Source organism: Manis javanica, chromosome 1 (genome assembly GCF_040802235.1).
Source record: "Manis javanica isolate MJ-LG chromosome 1, MJ_LKY, whole genome shotgun sequence".
In the NCBI taxonomy this organism is placed as follows: Eukaryota; Metazoa; Chordata; class Mammalia; order Pholidota; family Manidae; genus Manis; species Manis javanica.
Window position 1 is genome coordinate 167,148,683 of NC_133156.1, and position 22,568 is coordinate 167,171,250.

The 22,568-nt window shown below is 41.1% G+C and overlaps 1 protein-coding gene and 1 pseudogene across 2 annotated transcripts in view; both read left to right on the forward strand.

The window, feature by feature from the left end:
• Positions 1 to 1,791: 1,791 nt before the first annotated feature.
• TTL (tubulin tyrosine ligase) overlaps positions 1,792 to 22,568 on the forward strand; it is a 28,124-nt gene continuing 7,347 nt past the window's right edge. The window contains exons 1-5 of one of the 2 annotated variants that reach the window (XM_017667149.3): positions 1,792 to 2,054; positions 4,244 to 4,322; positions 11,245 to 11,477; positions 17,405 to 17,540; positions 18,477 to 18,746. In XM_017667149.3, coding sequence (XP_017522638.2) covers positions 1,898 to 2,054; positions 4,244 to 4,322; positions 11,245 to 11,477; positions 17,405 to 17,540; positions 18,477 to 18,746 — 875 coding nt within the window. In that variant the 5' untranslated portion in view covers positions 1,792 to 1,897. Of the gene's footprint in view, positions 2,055 to 2,375; positions 2,655 to 4,243; positions 4,323 to 11,244; positions 11,478 to 17,404; positions 17,541 to 18,476; positions 18,747 to 22,568 lie in introns of those variants that run through there. The other variant, XM_073241003.1, reaches the window with a different exon arrangement.
• LOC140847463 (fatty acid CoA ligase Acsl3 pseudogene) lies at positions 6,656 to 11,238 on the forward strand (annotated as a pseudogene).

Genomic DNA, 22,568 nt, shown 5'->3' on the forward strand with positions numbered 1-22,568 from the left:
AATCCCAAGTTTGGATCACTTTCCTAGGTTTTATCAATCACTAAGGCAAAACGGACGGCCCAGACTGGATGTTCATTTTCCTGTGCCCACAATGGACAGTGTTAATAATACCTCCAGAATCACATAAAATGGGTTCCAAGGGGAAAAGTGAATTCTATTATCAAGTAAAGGGGGCAAGGGGTGCTGTACAAAAACTAAAAACAGACAAAAACGATATTCACTACAAAATGTGAGAAAAAGGAGAAAAGTAATCACTGGATTTGGATTCAGAGGCACTGATGTTCCTAATGAGACCCGTGGCTGTGGAGTGGCAAAGCAAAGCCAACTGGCAGAGGTGAGTGGGTGGTGCAGGGTTAAATGGGGAGGAGTGGATCATGGTGAAAGTGGGTGTCACTTTCAAGATGACTGGCTGTGAAGAGCAGCAGCTACAAAGTTTTGGCTTAAGATTCTCCCCAAAGGTGGACCTGGGACAAGGATTGGAGAGCAAGTAGCTGGTTTGGGAAGTGATCCCAAGAAACACCTGTAGAAGAGGCGGATAGAAGCCGGGGAATGGAAGGAATCCAGCAAGAGAAGGTGCATTAAAGAGCCGGTTGCAGCTGTCGGCAACTGGGACTCAATTCTGCACACAACTACTGAAACGCAGTGTAGGACTTACCTCTCAGATTCTTTGGATGGGCGAGGAAGCTAGGGCACTATCTACCGACGTTTATTCCTACTCGATGGAGGACTGCTGAGGGTGAGGGCGCTATAAGCACCCCAGCAGTTCTGGGCATGCTCCATTTCTCCACCGAGCAAGCTTTCCACAGCCAGTGACGCCTCCACGTGGTGGCCATTTGCGCACAAAATGGGTGAGTACAAAAAAAGTGGGGAAAAGGAGGGCGTTTTTACAGTATGCTAGTTAGAGAGCGTGAGCATCGGGAGCACAGAATCGGGAGAGTCCCAGAATGCTGTTTCTCTAAAGCGTAAAAGATGTGAGGCGCAGGGCTGATGCGGGTCATTTTCGGGGGAATGCAGGAAGTTTGCAGGAAATCTGATAGACACAGTCCTCTCTCTGTCCCTCAAATGCCCCAAAAGTTGTTTCCTAAAAGGAAGTCAGGGTGGGATATCAGAACCGAAGGGACTTTAAAGCCACCTTCCCCGAGTCGGAAGGGGCGTTCGAGGTCCGGAGAAGAGAACGGCCAGAGGCACAACGCCGGTAATCCGCAGGGCGGGCGGCGCAGTCGAGGGCTCCGGGCCTGGAGGGAATTGTTTCCACGCGGAGTCTAAAGTCGCCCCCTGGCCGTGCGCCACCCAGGAGGTCCCGGGCGAAGGGAGCACTTGACCCAAAAAAGATAAGCAGCCGCCCCGGACGCTCCGGGTTCTCTGTGGCCCTTAAGCAGGAAAGGAAAGGACACGCATCTTGGGGTAGGATGGTACCTTAGAACTTTGCGTTCTTATCAACGAAACATCCCTCGAAATAGCAGGTGGCAGATCAGAAAGGGACCTTCCGCGGTCACCGCCCCCAGGCAGCGACTGGGCTTGGGAGCGCGAGCCGCAGCCCTGCTCTCTCTCCAGGTCTCAGTCCAGCTGCGGCGCCCCCGGTCTCCCGCCAGGCCCCAGCGTCGCGCCCCCAGGCTTCCCCCAGCCCCGAGACCCCTGGGCCCCCGGGCCCCCGGGCCCCCGCCAGCCCCCAGCCCCGCGCCCCGATAAGCCTCCCCACACCGCACAGCTGGGAAGAGCGCGCAGAGGGGCGGGACCCGCGCGCAGGCCGCGCGGCATCTCGGGGCGGAGGCGGGGCTCCTGCTCCTGCTGACGCGGGGGCGCGGCGGGGCCCGGGGGCGCGCGCCCGGGCGAGCCCCGCGCTGAGCCGCTTCCCAGCCGGCTGTCCGTGCGGCGGCTCCCGGGCGCCTCCTTCGCCATGTACACCTTCGTGGTGCGGGACGAGAACAGCAGCGTCTACGCTGAGGTCTCCCGCCTGCTGCTCGCCACCGGCCACTGGAGGAGGCTACGGCGCGACAACCCCAGGTTCAACCTGATGCTGGGGGAGAGGAACAGGCTGCCCTTCGGGAGACTGGGTGAGCGCGTCCCCGATTCCCGCCCTCCACGACCCCCTGGAACGAGCGCTTTTGTTGTTAAGGTCACGAAGCTCCCCCTCTGTCCATCCTCGGGAAGGAAAAAGAAGGATGCATAAAGGCCTGCACCCTTCCTTTTATTGCCTCTGGTTTCCAGAGTCGGACTGGGCTGCAGCTGCCTGACGACAGCTGGTCCCTGCAGCCTGGGGCGCCGGCCGCGCGTTCCCGCAGCCCCGGGCCCGACGCGCCCAGCCTGGCCGGGCAGAGCGCTGTGAGGGGGCTGGGGGCGGGGGTGGGCTCCGCGGGGAGGGGCCGGGGCACACCTCCCACCCGCGTGCGCGCGCAAAGGGGCGGAGCAGAGGAGGCCCAGCGGCTCCTAGAGGAGGTGGCCAAGAACGCGTGGCCGTTGACCTGAGCGTGGTCTCATGGCATCTCCTCTGCCCAGTCATCCGAGAATGCGGAGCGCAGCCCCTCTCCGGATGGCCAGGCTTCCTATCAAAGACCCAAGGGGAGAATCAAGGAGGAAAAGGCCTCTTCCTTGGAGGGCAACCCAGAGAGAGCAGTGTTCTGTGTCCAGGGGAGGAGACAAGTTTTTAGAAATAGGTGCGGTCAGAGGGTGGAGAGGTTGAATGGGCAAAGGCTGCCGGGCTGCTGGGAGCTCCCACAGACTCCTTGCGGGAATGGGTACAGTCATGATGGTTGGAGGAATGAGGGTTGTTGCAGCATAGATTTAGGGAATTTTTTTCTTTGGAATGGTGCCATGCACAACTGTTTTTTATTATACAAGTTAAAGATGTATGATGGGGACACCATGGAAATACTGTGTACAGCCCCCAGAAATCTTGGAATTCAGGAAGTGTGCCTGGAGAGTCCCTTTTGTTAAACTGTCCTCCCAAGAAATCCTCAGCAAAGAAAATACTTTACTTGAGAGAAGAAAAACTGCTTATAGTTGAGAACATTTGTTTCTTCCCTGCTCTATGTGCTTCCCTGTTTGACTTGCTTACCTTCTTTGGACTGGGTAAAGCCTGGCTCTAAAAGCTTATGTGGTATCCTAATACTAAAAATAGACAAAATTGCTGTGCTGGGATCCAAGCAGGGGTGGCTCACGTTGCTGTGGTGCTCGGGACTAGGTAGAAGGAGCAGAAAGAAACCTTGAGGCACCAAATCCTGAACTGGTCCCGCAAAGTCAGCAGATGATCAGTAAACATTTGGTATTTATGGGACAGAAAATGGCACCCTACAACCAAAATGGTTGTATGCCTTCACTGTTAGGAATATTTAGCTTTTGCTTAAAGTGCATTGTGTGACACCCCAGAAGGTGGCTTAGAGCGTCAGGCAGAGGCTCAGGAATGCCAGTGTCACGGGGAGGAGAAGATAGGCAGTTCAGGTATGAGCCAGGTTCATCTGCCTCAGGGAGACGGGGAGAGCCAGTTAGTTTCCTGAAACTTTTTGACGGTATGCTGTTCTTGGAGGAATTATTCTTTCCTCTGTCATCTTCAACCTTCCTTTGTTTGGCTTAACTTTTATTTTTGTTGCTGGAAATTCAATGCATTAGGATTTTAAACAAAAATTGAGTTTTATTTATATCCTTTCTGCTCTAATTTTATAGAAGAGGGGACATGTAGGAAGGTCTGTTGAAAATGAGTTTCCCTGCGGGGAGATGCACAGAAGAAGTCTGGGCTTCTGATATCGTAGCCATGGCCTCTCCAGTACCTTCTGTGGCTCTCCTGGAAGCGCGCAGAAGTAGACATTTGTGAGAACAGTGTTCTCATCGTTCAACTGCCTTTGATGGTTATAGAAAGCAAGGTTAGGGGTGCCAAAATGTGACTGTTAAAGTCCTTACTGTACAAAGATTACTAAATCTGCGTGTGGTAAGAGTTGGGTGTGGTTGGGATGAGGGAGAGGTGAAGTAGAAAATACTTCTTCATCCTAAGAAGCAAAAATGAAGCAGTAGCCCTTGGCACACCTACAATGTCCATATTATCATATCCTCTCCCAGAAGGGTGAGCTGCTAAGGAAAGGGGGAGCACGGGTGCCAGGCTATAGGATTGTTCCACTTCCAGCCACTAGTCCTGAAATGGGAGAAAGAGGAGCTGGGCATGACAGGCCATATCCTCCCCTGTGTGCTGGTGCTGACATTGCCATTTCCCACCGGTCCTGTTTCCGTTCTGAGCCTCCTCTTTCCTTCATAGGTCACGAGCCGGGGCTTATGCAGCTGGTAAATTACTACAGGGGGGCTGACAAACTGTGCCGAAAAGCTTCTTTAGTGAAGTAAGTGTTTTTTAAGACCTGTTTTCACTTCTTTGCGTAAATGTTATTGGCTTTCATCCTGAAGCACTTAAGCAAAAATGCGAGATTTCTTATACAGGGCGAAATACTTTTATTTTAAAAGCCAACAATATTAGTTCTGGAGCGCCCTCTGTTCCTTTGATTGCAGTCCAAAACTTTGCTGTTTGTGCTTGTTAAAGCCTGCCTGTCTCTTAGGTGAGTCTCCTAGAAGCAGAGCGGGAGTCAGAGTTTCTTGTGTGATTTTGCAATGGGGTAGGGGTGGGTGGTGGCTCTCAGGAGAAATTTATCCAGAAGGAAGGGGAGTGGAACAGCCCAGGAAGGAGGCAAGCAAAGAGGTAGTTCCAACTGAAGTCTTGCCTCAGCCTAGCTCCATGGAGCTTGAAGTGAATGGCACCTCAGAGTCACTGCAGCTTGAGGCAAGGGACCAAGCTTCTGTACTCCAGTATCCGTCAGCCACTGGCTACAGGGAGAAGTGGAGGACATAGCTCCCAGTATTTCTGAGCAGGGGTTGGACCCTGGAGAGAGGGTATGCATGAGCCCTCAGAAAGGACACCTGGGCAGGGTATAACAGCATCTGCTACACTGCCCATCTCTGAGCAGTTGGGTATGGCCAGCTGTCTAAAGCAGAAGGAAGTAGTATTATACAGTGATTAAGATCAGCAGCTTAAGTTTTAATCCCAGCTCTTCCCCTTAACTAGCTTGGGCAAATTTCCTCATCCCTCTAAGCCTGAGAAGCTCCCACATAGGCAGTTGTGAAGATTAAATAAGGTGACACATGTAAAGTATGTAGCCCAGTGGTACCCCGTGAGTGTTTAACTCTGTGCCTTAGTTTCCTTCCCTCTAAAATGGGGATAATAATAGGAGCTACCTCAGGGTTGTTGTGAGGATTGAGTTAATTTATATACAGGCTTTGAGTAATGTCTGTTTCATAGTTCAAACTATTTAAGTGCAAGTTCTTCTTAGAACTATTATTGTGGCTGCCATTGCTGGTTTGTCATTATTTCAGTAGGGTAGTACTGAATATGGCCCTTAAAATCAGGGCTGTAGCAGGTCTCCAGGATTCCTTCCATGATGAGTAGTGAATTGCATGTGCAGCCAAACAAAGCATGTGGGTAGGACGACCTGGAAGATATGACTCAGTGCAAATGCTCTTTTCTACACTCCCATTTCTTTCCGTTCACGCACACTGGCCCCAGTAAATTACATATCCATCTCCCTCTGTAATGGGTTTTTATGATTCGCCAGCTGTTCCTAAAGGAGAGCAAGGCTTCTTGAAGTCTTTTTATTATATATTCAGAATGCAAGAGATTGCTTCACCAGAAGTGGGATATGATTATTTATCCGGATTATTCATTTAGAAATCTCTATATTATGTTTATTCAGTATTTTTTCTACCATGGTTTTTTTAAGTCTAAAGATAAAGGTAGAATTTTGCTTTCATATGTAGGAACAGAGGATGCTGTAAACAATATATATATATACATATATGTATACATATATGTATATATACATATATATATACATATATACATACATATATATACATATACATATATATATACAATATATATATATACATATATACATATATACATATATATACATATATATACATATATGTAGAACATTGTATATAATGTCTTACGTATCTTCATACTTTGCGGCTGTAATGAGGTAGAGTGAGCACAGGGCTGGAGTCCTGACCAGGTCTGAGTAGGTATGACCTTGGACAGAGCCACTCTGCTTGGTCATACCTGCTTTTTGCCTGTTTGTGGCACGTGACATGGTCTGCAATGGCACCTTTAAACGGTGAATGATTTTCACAGGCTGGGGTTTGTCAACATCCTCGTAAGCTACCTTTGCTCTCTCAGGTGTCCTGCAAGGACAGTGGTAATTCCAGGAGGTGATGCTTTCATTTGTCATTTAGTTTCTCTCCCATAGCCTTGTATGGCTTGAAAGGACCCCAGAGACTTAAAAATGTAACCGCCCTCATTTTTGACAGACAAAATGGCAGCTCATAGAGGACAGCTGGGCCTCCCTTGGCCATAGCAGTTAGTGTGGAGCCCAGACAGTTCTAATCTGTACAGATGGGGCCCATGGGCACTGTGCTGGGTGTGCCTCAGAGGGCTTCCCAGAGCCTCGGTGGGGCCCTACATGGGACCCTGTACAGCAGGTGCCAGTTCAGGAAGCTTCAGAGGCCACAGTCTCAGAGCCCTGAATGGTTTTTCTTCTGGTCCAGCTTTGAGGCTCTTTTCCTTTTCTGAGTGTTTTCTTGTACATGTAAAAAAAAAAAACCCTCTGCCACACAGCGATTCATGAATATCTGTTTTTGCTGTCCTGTTGGTCAGGGATATGGACTCACTGAATCTGCTGGGCTGGAACCATTACAGAAGTGTGGGACTGCAACACTGGCAGAGTGGGAGCACCATTAGTTCGCTGTGAAATCAAATTAAAGAACTGGGAGGAAGGTGGATACTTTAATACTGATAAACCACACCCCAGGGGTGAAATCCTTATTGGTGGCCAAAATGTGACAATGGGATACTACAAAAATGAAGCAAAAACAAAAGCTGATTTCTTTGAAGATCAAAATGGACAGAGGTGGCTCTGTACTGGAGATATTGGAGAATTTGACCCTGATGGTTGTTGAAAGATTATTGATCGTAAAAAAGACCTTGTAGAACTACAGGCAGGAGAGTATGTTTCTCTTGGGAAAGTAGAAGCGGCTTTGAAGAATCTCTCACTAATAGATAACATTTGTGCATATGCAAACAGTTACCATTCTTATGTCATTGGATTTGTTGTGCCAAATCAAAAAGAGCTAACAGAACTAGCTCAAAAGAAAGGACTCAAAGGGACTTGGGAGGAGCTGTGTAACAGCTGTGAAATGGAAAATGAGGTACTTAAAGTGCTTTTTGAAGCTGCTATTTCAGCAAGTCTGGAAAAGTTTGAAATTCCAGTTAAAATTCGTTTGAGCCCTGACCATGGACCCCTGAAACTGGTCTGGTGACAGATGCCTTCAAGCTGAAACGCAAAGAGCTTAAAACACATTACCAGGCAGACATTGAGCGAATGTATGGAAGAAAATAATTACTCTCTTTCAGCATCAGTTTGCTGCAGGGAGCTCAGATCACATAGGAAAATACTTGAAATGCATGTCTCAAACTGTGAGGCAAACTCTGTTCCTCATATTAAACCTAAACTGTTATTTCTCATGACATCACCATTTTTAACTGACAGGATTAGTAAAATATTAAGACAGGAAAAAAAAACCCTCTGTAATTTCTTTCCACATGGGTTTACAAGGAAATGGAACAAATGCTAAGGACAGGAATGGAATGCTAGCCACATGTGTAATTTTAAATTTCCTAGAAGCGCATTAAAGTAAGTACAAAGAAACAGGTGCAATTTATTTTAATAATGTATTTTACTTAATAAAATTAATCTAAAATATAATTTTGATGTGTAATTAATATAAAAAATAATGAGATGTTCTACATATGAATTTTTTAATTCCAAGTCTTCAAAATCTGGGCACATTTTACATTTATAGGATGGTTTAATTCAGACACTAAAATTTTCATCTGAAACCCTTGATCTGTATTGAGATTTCATAAAAATTTATGGTTGAAAAAGTAGCTTTACATACCCAAGTTGTCCCACATACATAAGTTTTTCAGTTACTGAGTCAGATACCAAAAAATCATTTTTCTCTAATAGTTACATGCACACTGACAAAACTGGTTCCTATTTTTAGATGAGTTGATTTGACTTTTCAAAACTATGTCCAAGTGAAATAAATTCACCAACTCTTGTGTCAACTCAGTATTATTAATAGTTGAATTCAAAAGGAAGTACTGAATAAATTGAAAAGAAACTCTAAACGTAACAGTATCAACAAAATGTTCTTCAAATTTGTCTTTAATTTTTGCAGCCAATTTGCATAGTGCTATTACCATTGAAATCTTCTGCATATTGAATCATGTTATAAGAACATCTAAAACATTACTATTGATTTGTATTATGAGGTTGGAACATGAATTCTCACACCTGTGTTGTTAGGTCATAAATAAGAACTTTTCCCTTCCCTGGAGCTTTTAAGTTGAGCTTATTTATATCGAGGTAGGTATAGGTGAGAAAACCTAAATCACACTGCCGTTTTTTACCTTTAATTATTGAATGAAAACAGTGATTTGGCAAGCATTCCTTTTATTGCCAAAAAAATCTGAATTGGAGTTAACAATACAGTAAATCTTTGTAAAACTCCCTTCTCAGTGAGTGAGCACTGGCAAAGAGCACAGCATCATTAAATTCATTGTCTTCTGTTTCTTTCAACAGTTCCATACTGGGAATCATTGTAGCATTTGCAGGGATATAATAACCCATTTTAGCAACTGTATCCATGATACTTTTCCTGCAGAAGGCTTCAGAAATCTGAGTGCAAATGTTTTCACTATTTATCATTGCAATGAAGTAAATGTTTCCACTATGTATCATAGAGTAGAATGAAGCAGTGAAGGAAGCATCAGTCTATTAAAATCCCAGTAAGTCAGATTTTAACCCAAGCTAGCTGAATGAAGTACTGCCTGTCATTATAGAAACTGATTTTTCACATGGAGGTGAAATTCCTCTTTGACAGATATAAAAGACTCAAGAATATCTATACTATGAGGTTGATATTTTTAGGCTGTAATTTGACACTATTTTTTCATGTATTTGGAAATTCTTTGAGGCCACACATATTCAAAGTATTAATTGGGCAATGTCTCATGTCATACAGCTCAACTAAAGCTAAAGAAAAATATTTAAGATTTTTCAAATTTTGGATCAGTCTTTGATGTTATCAGAAACATTTTGTATTCTAGGGGCAATGTTTGTGACAACTAAAAATTGTTTACTTTTTGTAGAATATCTTTTTTAGTCTTTTCCTCAAAATATTTCCTTTAGGTTTATTTCCACCTCTAAAACTGTGTGTGTGTGTGCATGTGTGTAAGAGACCAAGCCACTGTAAAAGTGACTGAAGTTAAAAGTTCAGAGTCTATTAAAAATTTGTTAAAAAAATTTTTTGTTGGGTATTGAATTCTGATTTTAGCCACTAATGTCACTGATTCTTTTCAATTGTTGAGAGGAAACTGCTCTTGAAATTCATTATGTGTCTGCTGAAAATGTCTCCTTTCTACAGCAAATAAACTGCTTTTTTGTTTCACTCTGTCACAGCAAATTGCAAGTGCTGCTCATTATGAAATTTGGGACATCTTTCTTTTTGTTTTTTTCCCTTTACTGTTCTGGTCATGGTTCTAGCTCCGCATCCCCACTCATTTCTATGTCAGGCATATGCCTTTGTTTTAAATTTAAAAATTTGTCATACTTATTTTTGGACTAGAAAAATAATTACATTTTATTTTGGTTACAAATTTTGTTTTACGTAACTGTCATTATAACTCACGCTGTCTGCATAGTAAACACATTATAGTGCATGGGGGAAAACCATCGCTTGGACTGAATCAATCCATTGTTCCTGAGTAGAATAGTCATGTGCTGATGTGTAATACTAGGAAACAACACGTGTGCCTGACATGCACACTGCAATACAACAGAAATGTCTTAGGTCCTGCAGTGGTTAAAGTGAAAGGGCATCCTACCAAAACAGTGAAGTTATACTTAGTGGGAAATTTTTAAATGTTTCTGTTTCTAAATTGAAAGTAAACAAAATTGAATATTCTGTTCCGGAGTTACATTGGCCACATCCGAAGTGTTCCGAAGCCCCTTGTGACTAGTGGCCGCCATAGCGGACGATGCAGATAGAGTTGAACATTCATTGAGTTAGAAATTTACTTATTTAGTGTTCTTTTGAGTTCAAGTAACTTTTCAAATCTGTTGCTGTTGATTTAAAAATAACCTTATTTTAAATCTCAATTTCTGCCATTTGCTGAGAGTGGGTCTTGTACCTTACCCAGGCTTAACATTAATGGTTCTGTTCCAGACAGACTAAAGAGCACAGCATAGGGAAAGCCCGCAAAGGTCTTTGGGTGCGCTCCTCCCTGCCTCTGATTCCTGGGAGTAAGGGCAGGTTTAGAGTTAGTTAGGACTTGGGAGTTTGGGGCTTGCATGATGACTGTTTCTTACTACCTGTGTGATCTTGGGAAATTGACTTCTCTGTGACCCGCTGCCTAATCTCTGACATGTGATTCTTGTGCCCCCTACTCCAGGGGTCCCAGGAGAGTAAATGCAGTGGGAAGCCCTTTGTAAGCCCTTATATTTATTGTCTTCCTGGGGGCTGACTTTATCTTCCCTTGTGTTATGTTATTTGGGGGGGCAAGAAGTATGTTTGGTTATGACCACTGGAGTCCTTGACCATTAGAAAGATTCCTCCTTTATTCTGTCATCGAAACCAGGGTGAGCTAAAAAGCAAGGAATGAAGAACTATAATAAGTCTGTAGATAATTCAAATTCCTAAGTAGTAGCCTTTTCTGTCCAGAGGGTTGGGCCAAGATAGTATTTCTGCTAGCAAGCCAAATACTTTACCTAGTTCTCCACTTTGTTTTTGTTGTTTTTTTTTTAGTATGGATCCAGTTCAGCCACAGTGTATTTCTTGAAAAGTTGTTGGACCAGGATTATTTCAAGTTTCTTTAGAGAAGCATTTTAAAAGGTGCATTTTCTAGACATTAAGCCCCTTTTGAATCGCCTGAAACATACTTTTAAGCTTGCATGTAGTAGCTATGTGCTGCCTACTCCTGCGTTAGAGGTCCACCCAGGGAGGCCAAGAGCAAAGAGTGAGGTAAGAAGGAGATCAGATCCTGGCCCTGATAATGCTCTGCCTCAGCTACAGGGGAAAGCGCCATCTTTTCTGAATAAAGTGACAGGGTATAGTAAAAAGGGAGACTGACCCTCTGTCATCTGCCAGGCTAATCAAGACAAGTCCAGACCTGGCTGAGTCCTGCACATGGTTCCCAGAGTCCTATGTGATTTATCCAACTAATCTCAAGACCCCAGTTGCTCCAGCACAGAATGGAATCTACCCTCCTGTCAATAGCTCAAGGACAGATGAAAGGGAATTCTTCCTGGCTTCTTATAACAGAAAGAAAGAAGATGGAGAGGGCAACGTATGGATTGCAAAGTCATCAGCCGGTGCCAAAGGTGAGTTGGCATTGCCCCCTTCTCCCTTTCCTGCATGCTCCCCATGTGCTTTGTTCAATCCTTTGTTAGATTTTAATGATGTCTTCAGATGAATGACTATTCTAATCTGAGTCCTCAAGGGTAGAGGTCACATCTAGTTACATAGTTTTAGGTATCTAACTACTGATAACTTGTAAAGATACATCTCTGGCCCAGGTGTTTCCCCTTAGCTTGGCATGCAGTGTGGGGCATTTTAAACTTGACCAGTCTGTTCCAGAGCTCTCCATTCCCTTCCCACCTTTACCCACCCCAGCCTGCCTCTCTTTCAGTTTTCCCACTTAGGGTCTCATCCCACTGTTCACCTAGTCTCTGAAGCCCAAAGCTGCGGAGTCATCCTGGGCTGCTCTTTTCTTTACAACTGGACCTAATGTGGCGGCAGGTCTTACTAGCTCTACCTTCCTCCTGGGTTCTGAACTAGACTTTTTCTTGCCATTTCCATTGCTCTCACTTGAAGTCAAAGCCACTTGCCTCTCTGGTCTATGTAATTGCAGGGTCTGCTTATAGCCAATTCTCGGAGACACAATAATGTTTTAAAAACATAAATCTGATCATGTCAGATGATCTCCCTGCTCCAGACTCACCAGCTGGCTTCCCAATGCAATTAGAATGAACTCCAGATTCCCGGTGATAGCATGCACCATCTGACATTTGCTCCTAACTCTGATCTCATCTCCTATTCCCAGCCTTGCTCACCATACTGTAGCCACGCCTGTCTAGTTTCCTGGAAAAGCCCGAAATTGGTCCCTGCACCAGGAGCACACTTACATGGATTATGGGCTTTTCTCTCTCAGCTTCAGTGTTGCCTTACCAGAGGAGGCTTATATGATCTAAAATAGCTTTTATGCCTGTTGCTTTCTCTCCTACCCTGTTCTTTTTCCTCCTTGAACTAACGTCTTCCTAGCGCTTTATCACATATCTCTTTACCTGTCCATCTCCCCTGTCATATTGTGAGCTCCGTATAACACACACTTTCTTTCTTATTCATCTTTGTACCCTCCCCATAGGCACTTAGTAAATGTGTTCTGAGTGAATGCATAGAAGGAATGAGGTTTATAATATTAACTGAGGCTAAAATATAGGCAGTTCAATGTAATGAGCACATAAACACAGTCTCTCTCTCTGTAACTACCATCGTATGCTCTTTTAAAAACCACTCCATTTTGAACTTACTTCTTTTATTGCCTTGGAAGACCATCTGGCCATTGGTACTCATTTCTGTCCCCGGTCCAGTGGGCCTCCCCTTCTTTTCCACCAACCATGAGACAGGAGGGCATCACATGGAATCTCCTGAAAATGGGAGAGTTGGACTCTTGCCATGAGCCAGGTACCTCACCTACTTCTCTCTTCCCTCTTCTGACCTCTTGTCAAGTACTGTCCCTTAGCTTGGTTCTAACAGAAAATGGGGGAATCGGAAGAGGAAATAGACATTCATCGTATTCTAGATTACTCCTGTGGATTTGGGCCTAAGGCAGGAAGGCCACTGTAAGGACACCTTGTGTCATGGAGCCTTGATTGGAGTGGTCACTGGGAGCGAGGCAGGGTCCTTGGTGGAAGGACATGTCAGGTCGCAGCAGCGATCCCCCATGGACACCCCCTGGAACCTTACCAAGACAGTACACAGGTGACGCTCAGCACCAGGGAGCAGTAAAAGGAGAACAAAAATACCAGAGAAGGAAGTAATTGCGCTTTAGGAGTTAGGTGGTGTGCATTTGTTTTGTTTGGGAACTACAAAATGAAGCCAATAGAGTCAATGAATGGCTTTATTTTTGTTAAACAAATATTTAGTACCTGTTACCTGCTGAGTAGAGTTGGCTCAACCTTCACACTCTATCCAGTAGCAAGACCCCCTGTGCACCATCCCCACCACCCATCTTGGGTCTGAGCTACCCTCCCCTTCACCTGGAGCACTGCCTTCTGAACTCCTGCCCTAGGCCATTTTCCAGAGTCTACACAAAATACAGCAGACAGCCTGTCAGAGCGCAGTCAGACCATGTCATGTCTGTGTTCACTGCTGTCTCCCTGGGGCCAGGGCAGCGGCACCGGGTACCCAGCAAAGATTCAGTCTGTGTACTGAGTGAGTGAATGAGTCGATGCATGAAGTAATGAGTATTTGGAGATAAAGAGATAAATGACATAGACTTGGGTCTCATGCCCTCGTGGACCCAATCCAGTCAGATGCTAACTGTGCATCTATTTCCAGATAAATAGTTGAGAACAGCGACAATGACAACAAAATACTGTGACCTTGAAGCTCCTTGAAGAATTCCAGAGTTCCTTGACAATTTCACCAGGTTTTGTTAGTAAGGATATGCAAAAACAATATTAGAAATACAGTTAACAAACACATGGAAACATGCTACACTAGTATCTAAAACGTAGAAATTAAATGTGGATTTTATTTATCATTTTATATCTATAAAATAAGAAAAATCCTTCAGTGATACTGTTGCTGTAAGTTGGTTGTAAACTACTCCCTTTTTAGTGGTGATACACAGCCCTTTGGTAAAACAGTAGGATAACACAGAGCAAGAGCCATAAAGAGTCTGTGTGCTTTGACCCACTAATCTCATTCCTGAATATTTTAAAAGAAACAAGAGTGATCTATAGCAGAGACATTTACTACTATGTTACCTGTAATAGCAAAATATTATTTGGAAACAACCCATTCCCCAGCATTGAGTAAACAAATATATAATCTTTTGTATCCACACAATGGGATTTTTTTCAGCTGCTAACATAATTGTGAAATTAATCTAGAAACAATGAAAATATTGACAATATAAAGTAAAAAAAATAATATGAAATGAGTTCACTGTTATTGAGCCCATCTTTGGAAGGTAATGAAAAGAAAAACAATTATATTAGGAAATAAGACTATGGGTAACTTTTCTATTTCACTTTAGTGTCATCTTTTTTCAATGATAATAGTTTTTTAAAGTTATAAAAATCTATCTGTCCTTTCACTTTCCCATTATTTTTCCCACCTACCAGCCATAGGTATACTATTTTTCAATGGGAAATATTTTACATAAGGAAAATAAGGTTAGAGTGTATGGGAAGAACAGCCAGATTATGGAGACAAGACATCAGTAAGTGACAGAGATAGTTTCAGGGCATTAGTTTGGTCAGATAGTGGTGTTTTAGGGTGGTTATTCTAGAAGTAGTGTAGTAGAGGAGGAAAGACTAAGGTCGACAGAAAAATTGGCAAATGGAAATAAAGAGGAACCAGGATACCTGAGTGTGGTTTCTGAGGGAGATGAAACAGAATGAGTCATGTTCATACAAAAAGAGAAGAAGGGAGCTTTCCAAGTTGTTTAGCAGTTTCTTTTAAGAGGCTAACCAAATGGTGGAGCAAGTGACAGAAACAGGGTAGTTGGAAAAGGGTTGACTTTTAGGAAAGATGAATCATCAAGTTAATGCACTAAATTAAATTAATTTGTACTGAAACCATGAGACCTGACTAGAGACAAGCTATAAATATAAAGCATGGGTGGGAGGTCCTATGACTAAAAATTCAGTTCAACAAGGTTGCAGGATATGAGATCAACACAAAAATGAAGTGCATTTCTGTATACTAACAGCATGTGGGAACCAAAATTAGAAACATGATACCACTTACAAATCACCTTAAAGAAAATGAGATGCCTCAGTATAAACTTAACAAAACCAGTACAGGATCTGTGTGCTAAAAATTACAAAACAACAATGAAAGAAGTAAAAAAGAACCTAAATAAGTGAAAATGCGTACCATGTTCATGGATTGTAAAACTCAACAAATGTAAAGATGTCATTGCACCCCAAATCGGTCTATAGGTTTAATGTGATTGCTATCAAGACCTCAAACAGGTTTTTGTGTAAACATAAAACTGTTTCTGGAATTCATATGGAAAAGCACAGGCCCTAGAATAGCTTAAACTATCTTGAAAAAGAATGAAGCGGGAGGAATCACTGTACCTAATATTAAAGCGTACTACATAGCTTCAGTATTCAATATAGTGTAGTGTTTGTGGGGGAATGGTAACATAAATCAGTGGAACAGAGAAGTCAAAACAGGCCCCCATATATGCCTACCTGATTTTTAACAAAGGTACAAAAGCAATGCAATAGAGAGAGGAGAGACTTTTCAACAAATGCTGGAGCAGGTGGATATCCATGGACAGAAACATGAGCCACAACCTAGCCTCACACCTTGTGCAAAAACTAAATCAAAATGGATTGTGGACATAAATATAAAGTATGAAACTATAAAAGTTTTCAGAAAAGAAAAAGGAAATAGGGTGAAAAACTCTAAAATTTGATTCCAAAGATATGATCCATAACAGCAAAAGTTGATAAATTGAACCTCATAAAATAAAAAGCTTTTGCTCTGTAAGAGACCCTACTAAGGAGGATGAAAACACAAGCTACAGACTTGGCAAAAGTCTGTCAAACCACATTACCTGACAAAGAACTCATATCTATGATATATAAACAACTTTCAAGACAACAGTTAAAAAAGTAATCCAGTTAGCAGGCAAAAGACATGAGAATGCATTCCACTGAAAAGACTCTACAGATGAAAAATAAGCAATTGAGAAGATTTCCAATATCATTAACCATTAAGGGAATTCAAATTAAAACCATAACTACACCCATGTTAATTTTAATTTAATTTACTAGTTTTTATTTAAATTAAGAAATAGTCATGACATGAAATGCTGGCAAGGATCAGGAGAAACTAGATCACTCATACAGTACTGGCAGGAATGTAAAATGGCACAACCATTTTGGAGAACAGTTTGTTAGTTCTTCAGAAAGTTAGACAGAGATACCGTATGACCTAACAATTCCAATGCCAAGGTATATTCCTGAAAGAACTGAAAAAAGCATGTCCACACAGAAACTTCTATGCAAATCTTCACAGCAGCATTATTTATAGGAGCCAAAGAACTGTGGAAACAACCCAAATGTCCATCAGTTGTTGAATGGATGAACCAAAGGTGGTATATCCATACAATGGAATATTATTGTCATAGGAAGGAGAAACAAAGTACTGATACATGCTGCAACATGGATGAATCTTGAAAACATTATGCTAAATAAAATAAGCCAGACACAAGAAGGCCACACACTGTAGGATTCCATTTATATGAACCATTCAGAACAGGCAAATCCATAAAGACAGAAAGTAGATTAGTGGTCATCAGGGACTAGGGTGAGGAAGGAATGGGGATTGACTGTTAATGGATTGGGTTTTTGGCTGAAGTGATGAAGATGTTCTGAAATTAGATTGCAGTGATGGTTGCAAAACTCTAGAATGTATGAAAAATTATCGAATTGTACACTTTAAAAGGGTGCATTTCCCAGTTTGTAGACTATTTCTCAATAAAGCTATTAAGGATATTATATCATTTATTTAATATTGATGAATACCTTCAGTATATCCAATTTTTTTCTGTTATGATACTGCAGGCAATCTACCTGTACATTTGTGTGTATGCCCTAACCCCCTGATATTTCTATAAGATGTAGTGTTAGAATGGGTTTATTGTCATAGGAAGTACATAGTCTTTATTGTGGTAGCCAGTGACCAATAGTCGTGTGGCATTTAGTTAGGGTGCTCAGATATTTTGAATGTCTGTGACAATGGAATGTCATGGTTGGAACCTGCCGAGATAGTGATTGCAGTCCTCTGTTTAGAAAGTGTTGGATAGATAACCCTGGTGCTCTTGTGACACAGGGAGTGTAATGGTTTGGAGGAATGAAGAGATGGAGAAAGAAAAGAGGAACAGGCCCATAAAAGCTTCCTGTCAGTTTTCTCCTGCTGTCAGTACTTCCTTTCTGGCTTTTCGAGAGCTTTTCCCCTTGAAATGAACTGGACTGGTTTCTGTTTGGATTTTGCCCTGTAGGGGAAGGCATCCTCATCTCCTCAGAGGCTGCAGAGCTCCTGGATTTCATAGACAACCAGGGCCAGGTGCACGTGATCCAGAAATACCTTGAGCGCCCTCTGCTCCTGGAGCCAGGTCATCGCAAGTTTGACATTAGGTAACACATCAGAGTCTGGAGTTGTTTTATTCGTCTGAAAAAATGCAGTGGTGTGTAATGAGGATGGTAACATGGAATGTGAGGAAGTATTTCACCATGCTTAATATCTTACTAAAATTGAGCACAGCTGATTGGAACTGAGCTTCTCTACCTAATCTTCTATTTTTCTTTTAATATTTTTCTGTTCTTTCTAGAAAATGTTATTAAGATTATGGATTTTATATTTTTATATTCTATTTAATGAAAATGACTCATGGATCCATAGAGAAGTGTATATACGGGACTTGCTCATGGAAGAGGCTGAGAGATGCACATAAAACACATAATCAGATACAACAGATCATGTGATCCAGCCAAATAATCTGTCCTTACTACATTATTTGTGTCCCACTTTTTAAGGATTTCATGAACACACCTAGGTTTTTGGATTTTAACTTCATGAGCAAAGGGCCTGGAGTAGAGAAAGATGTTGTATGGTGCTTTCCAAAGAAAACAGGCCTGTCCCCAGCTTGCCCTTGGCCCCCATCTCATCAAGGACGCAGTCTACCTGATTCCTTCACAGTGACTTGCTGCTTCTTGAATCCTATGTCAGATTGGCTTCGGAATGAACAGTCTTCTTCTTAAGATGACTGAAAGATCAAACATAACAAATGAAGGCTTTATAGATAAACCTTAAAAAAACAACTAGATCTCTTCAAAAAGCTGCCTCTTTTGAACAGATTAAAGTGTCCTTGTCACTTATGATGAAATGTTTTGTTTTCCTCATTATAGTGTAATCCACTCTCTTAACTAATTATCATGGCTTGCCTCATATAATTGTAGAACCTACCTCCTTCCTCTGCTTCACTCCAAAAAAGTCAAGGTGTGGGGATAATATATATGATACGGAGAAACTTGGGATAACTTGAGTAAAGCAGTGCTTTTATTTTCTTGCAGAAGCTGGGTATTAGTGGATCATCAGTATAATATCTACCTCTACAGAGAGGGTGTGCTTCGGACTGCTTCAGAGCCATATCACGTTGATAATTTTCAAGACAAAACCTGCCATTTGACCAATCACTGCATTCAAAAGGAGTACTCAAAGAACTACGGGAAGTATGAAGAAGGGAACGAAATGTTCTTTGAGGAGTTCAATCAGTACCTAACAAGTGCTTTGAACGTTACCCTGGAAAGTAGCATCTTACAACAAATCAAACATATAATAAGGTACCTTAATTGTCTCTTTTTTGGTTATATGTACCTTGAAGAAGTTTTGGAAGCTTGTGCCTTTCAAGAAGTGATTCTAGTTAAGTTGTCTAATTAAGGGACAGAAATATTTGTAATAGATGTATATTATCCTTTCAATATCTGTAGTGTCTGTAATATGTCACTGCTTTCATTCCTTATATTAGTAATTTACATCATCAGTTTTACTTGGACAGATTTTCTAAAGGTTTATCAATTAACATTTTTTAAAAGTCGGCTTTTGATTATTGATTTTCTCTACTATTTTTGTTTTCTGTCTATGATTTACGTTCTTTATTACACTTTCCTTTGTTTTTTTTCCTCATTTCCTTAAGGTGAAAGTTTAGATCATTGATTTGAGAGCTTTCATTTTTTTTTTAATATAAGTATTTAATATTATCCATTTTCCTCTAAGTACTCATTAGCTGCATACATTGTTTTCATTTTCATTTTATTAAAATATTTTCTAGTTTTCCTTGTGACCTCATCTTTGACTTAAGTGGTGTTTAGAAATTTTGCTTACCTTCCAAATATTTGGGGATTTTGCAGACATGGCTCCTGTTGCTAATACCTGCTTTAATTCCATTATGGTCAGAAAACATGGTTTCATGTCTTTAAAATTTGTTAAAGTTTGTTTTATGGCCCAGAATATGGTCCATTTTAGTGAATGTTTTATGTACATTAAAAATAATGCATGTTTATTCTGCTATTGTTGGGCAAACTGTTCTGTAAATGTGAATTAGGCAAAGGTGGTTGTAGTGTTGTGCAAATCTTTTGTATCCTTGCTGCTCTTCTGTTCTTTGTGGTCTATCCACTATTGAGGGAAGAAACACTGAAGTCTCCAATTATACTTATCAATTTGTCTGTCTTCTTTTAGTTTTGTTAGTTTTTGCTTTATATATTTTGAAGATTTGTTGTTAGGTATATATGCATTTAGAGTTATTATCTCTTTTTGGGGAATTAATGATTTCATTATGTAATTTCTAGATCAGCAGGGGTTTTTTTTTAGCACTTTGAAGGTGGAATATCATTGTCTTCTGGTTTCTGTCTTTTCTGTTGAGCCAAAATCTTAGTTTTGCTCTTAATGTATCTTTTCTCTGTTTTTAAGATAAATTTTTATTGACTTTTATAAAACACTGTGAAATGTGTATAGTTTCCTTCATACTTATTCTTGCATAGGTGTCACAGTGCTTCTTAAATCTGTGGCTTCAGATATTTTATCTGTTTTGGAATTTTCATGGCCATTATCTTTTCAATTACAGCTTTTGTGCCAGTCTTCTTTCCTTCTGGGTCTAATTACATGGATAGTAATCCTTTTCATTGTGTCTCACATTTCTCCTATGGTTTTTAATGTATCATTTTATCTCTTCCTTCAACTATTGAAACCTATTTAAAAAGTTAAGAACTGTCAAGGTCTGCTGTTAAACTCAGCTATCGAGTTATTTTAGCTATTGTACTTTTCATTTCTAGAATTTCCATTTGACTCTCTCTTTTTTCTTAGATTACAGTTCTCTTGTGGAATTCTCCCACTTGTTTTATATTTTCTTGAACATATTAATGATTTATCAGATTACTTATCAGATTACTCTAAGATCTGAATTACTTATAGCAGAGGTTAGCAAACTATGCCACAGGGGCCAAATCCACCCTATAGCTTATTTTTATGTAGCCCATGAGGTAAAAATAGTTTTTACATTTTATAAGGTTTAGAAGAAATAGACTGTAACAGAGATCTTATATAGCCTGCAAAACCTAAAATAATTCCTATCTGACCCTACGTAGAAAAGTTTGCCATCCCTGGCTTATAGGTCTTATTTCTGCTTTTCTCTCAGTCCTGTTTCTTACTATGGCTGGGAATAATTGTTTGGTGCTATTATTCATTTATTATAGTTTACTAAATCCAGTAGAGATTTTTAAAAATTGAGGTATAGCATGCATAAAGTCTGCAAATCTTAAGTATACAGCATTGTGAATTTTTCCTTTTGCATACACTCACCTACTTGTAACGGAATCAGGATATAAAATATTTATAGCACCCCAGAAGACTCCCTAAACTCCCAGACAAAGCCACTCTTCTAACTTTCATCATTAATTCCTTTTGCTCGTTCTTATACTTTATGTTAATGGAAGTATACTGCATTTCCTGTTTGTGTTCAACTTTTTTCACTATTGTTTCTATGGGTATCACCCATATTGTTGCTCATAGCAGTAATGCGGCCTTTTTTACTGCTGTGTAGTATACTATGTGTGAATATTCCACAGTTTACCCCTTCTATAGCTGATGGACATCATAGTTGTATCTGTAATATCTTAGCCCTGTAATCTACCTGAATTGTTCTGTGTCAGGTTTCATGGCTATCCCATTGACCCAGGACCATTTGTGCATAAGGCTGTCCTTCTCCCACTGCATTTTGATATGCCTTTGTTATAAAATCAGGTAGCTGTTTATGTGAGCGTCTGCTCTGGGATCTCCATTCTGTTCTGTTGGTTTATTATCTGCCCTGTCGTTACCATCCTGTCACAATGACTGAGGCTTTTTCCTTAATATATTTTTACATAGAATCTAGCAGAATAATTATAGGGCTCAGGGTCCCAGGTCTTCAGGGATTATAGGAGGTTAGATTCTGACACCAAATAAATCAAGTACGCTAAGGAAGAATTCCTTAGGCAAAAGATTATTAGATATTTGCTACATCCCCTCCTCCTCATTGTTCTGTTCAGGTCCAGGAGAGTTGCTGCTTTGGTGCTATAAATGCTCTTAACAGCCTTCATGGGTTTTTATTCCCAGCCAGCCTCCTCCTAACCTCCCACTCCAGCTCAAAAAATATGAACATTTTAAAATCTCCAATGATTAAAAACATTATTTTAAGGTGAGTTATTATTAATCTTGAGCTTCAGGCAGATGAAAAAAATAATATTTAATTTTGATTTCATTCTGGCTCTCTCATTTTCTTTTATGCGATGGAGCATTATTATGCTTCTTTTGCTTTTTTCTTCAGCATTGTTGGGTCTTTTCCTCTCTTTTTCCTTTTTCTTTTTCTTTAGCATGAGCTTCTATTCAATTTAACATTTTTCTTAATTATATTTTAAAAGGTGTTTCAATTATAACACAATTAAGGGTATTTTCTCAGAGACAGAGGTAAGATACAGAAACAAAACAAAAAACAAAGCATGATATGTGGCCAGTGCAGGTCAAAGATAAATAGGAGAAGAAATTCTGATTCCAACTGATTCTCAAATGCCTAACTGCCCTAAATTGTTTTGAAAGGGTTAAACATTATAGAAATACTTTGCTTTTTGGGGGGAAAAGAAAGAAAAGGAAATTGATGCCAGGGTGGGTAAAGTGGTGGAAGGTTGTGAGGGGAACAAGACCCTGGCTCTAGGACCACAGAGGCTTCAAATCTTTCAAATCATGAGCCCAGACCTGCCTGTATGGATACATCTCGGAGTTAGTCACATAGAAGCCAGTTCCCAGCACTTTTTCCTTCTAAATATACAATTGTGTAGGAGTACAGCTATCTCTGGTAATCTGAGAGTCAGTCAGCATAGCAGACTTTATGCTAAAATAGGTATTTTGCTCCAACATTCAGTGGAGGGAAAAATCAGGGAAAATCTTCATAAAACAGAAATGGCATAGGTTTTCTAGGATGGTGGTATTGATAATATTTATTATTCATAAGTTCCCTGTGTAATTATCTCATAGAACCACCTCAGCAATGGGAGTAGCCATTATTTTTACCCCTGACTTTATGGATAAGGAAATCAACTTTTGGCTCAAAGAGGCTAAAAAACTTCAAGATTCTG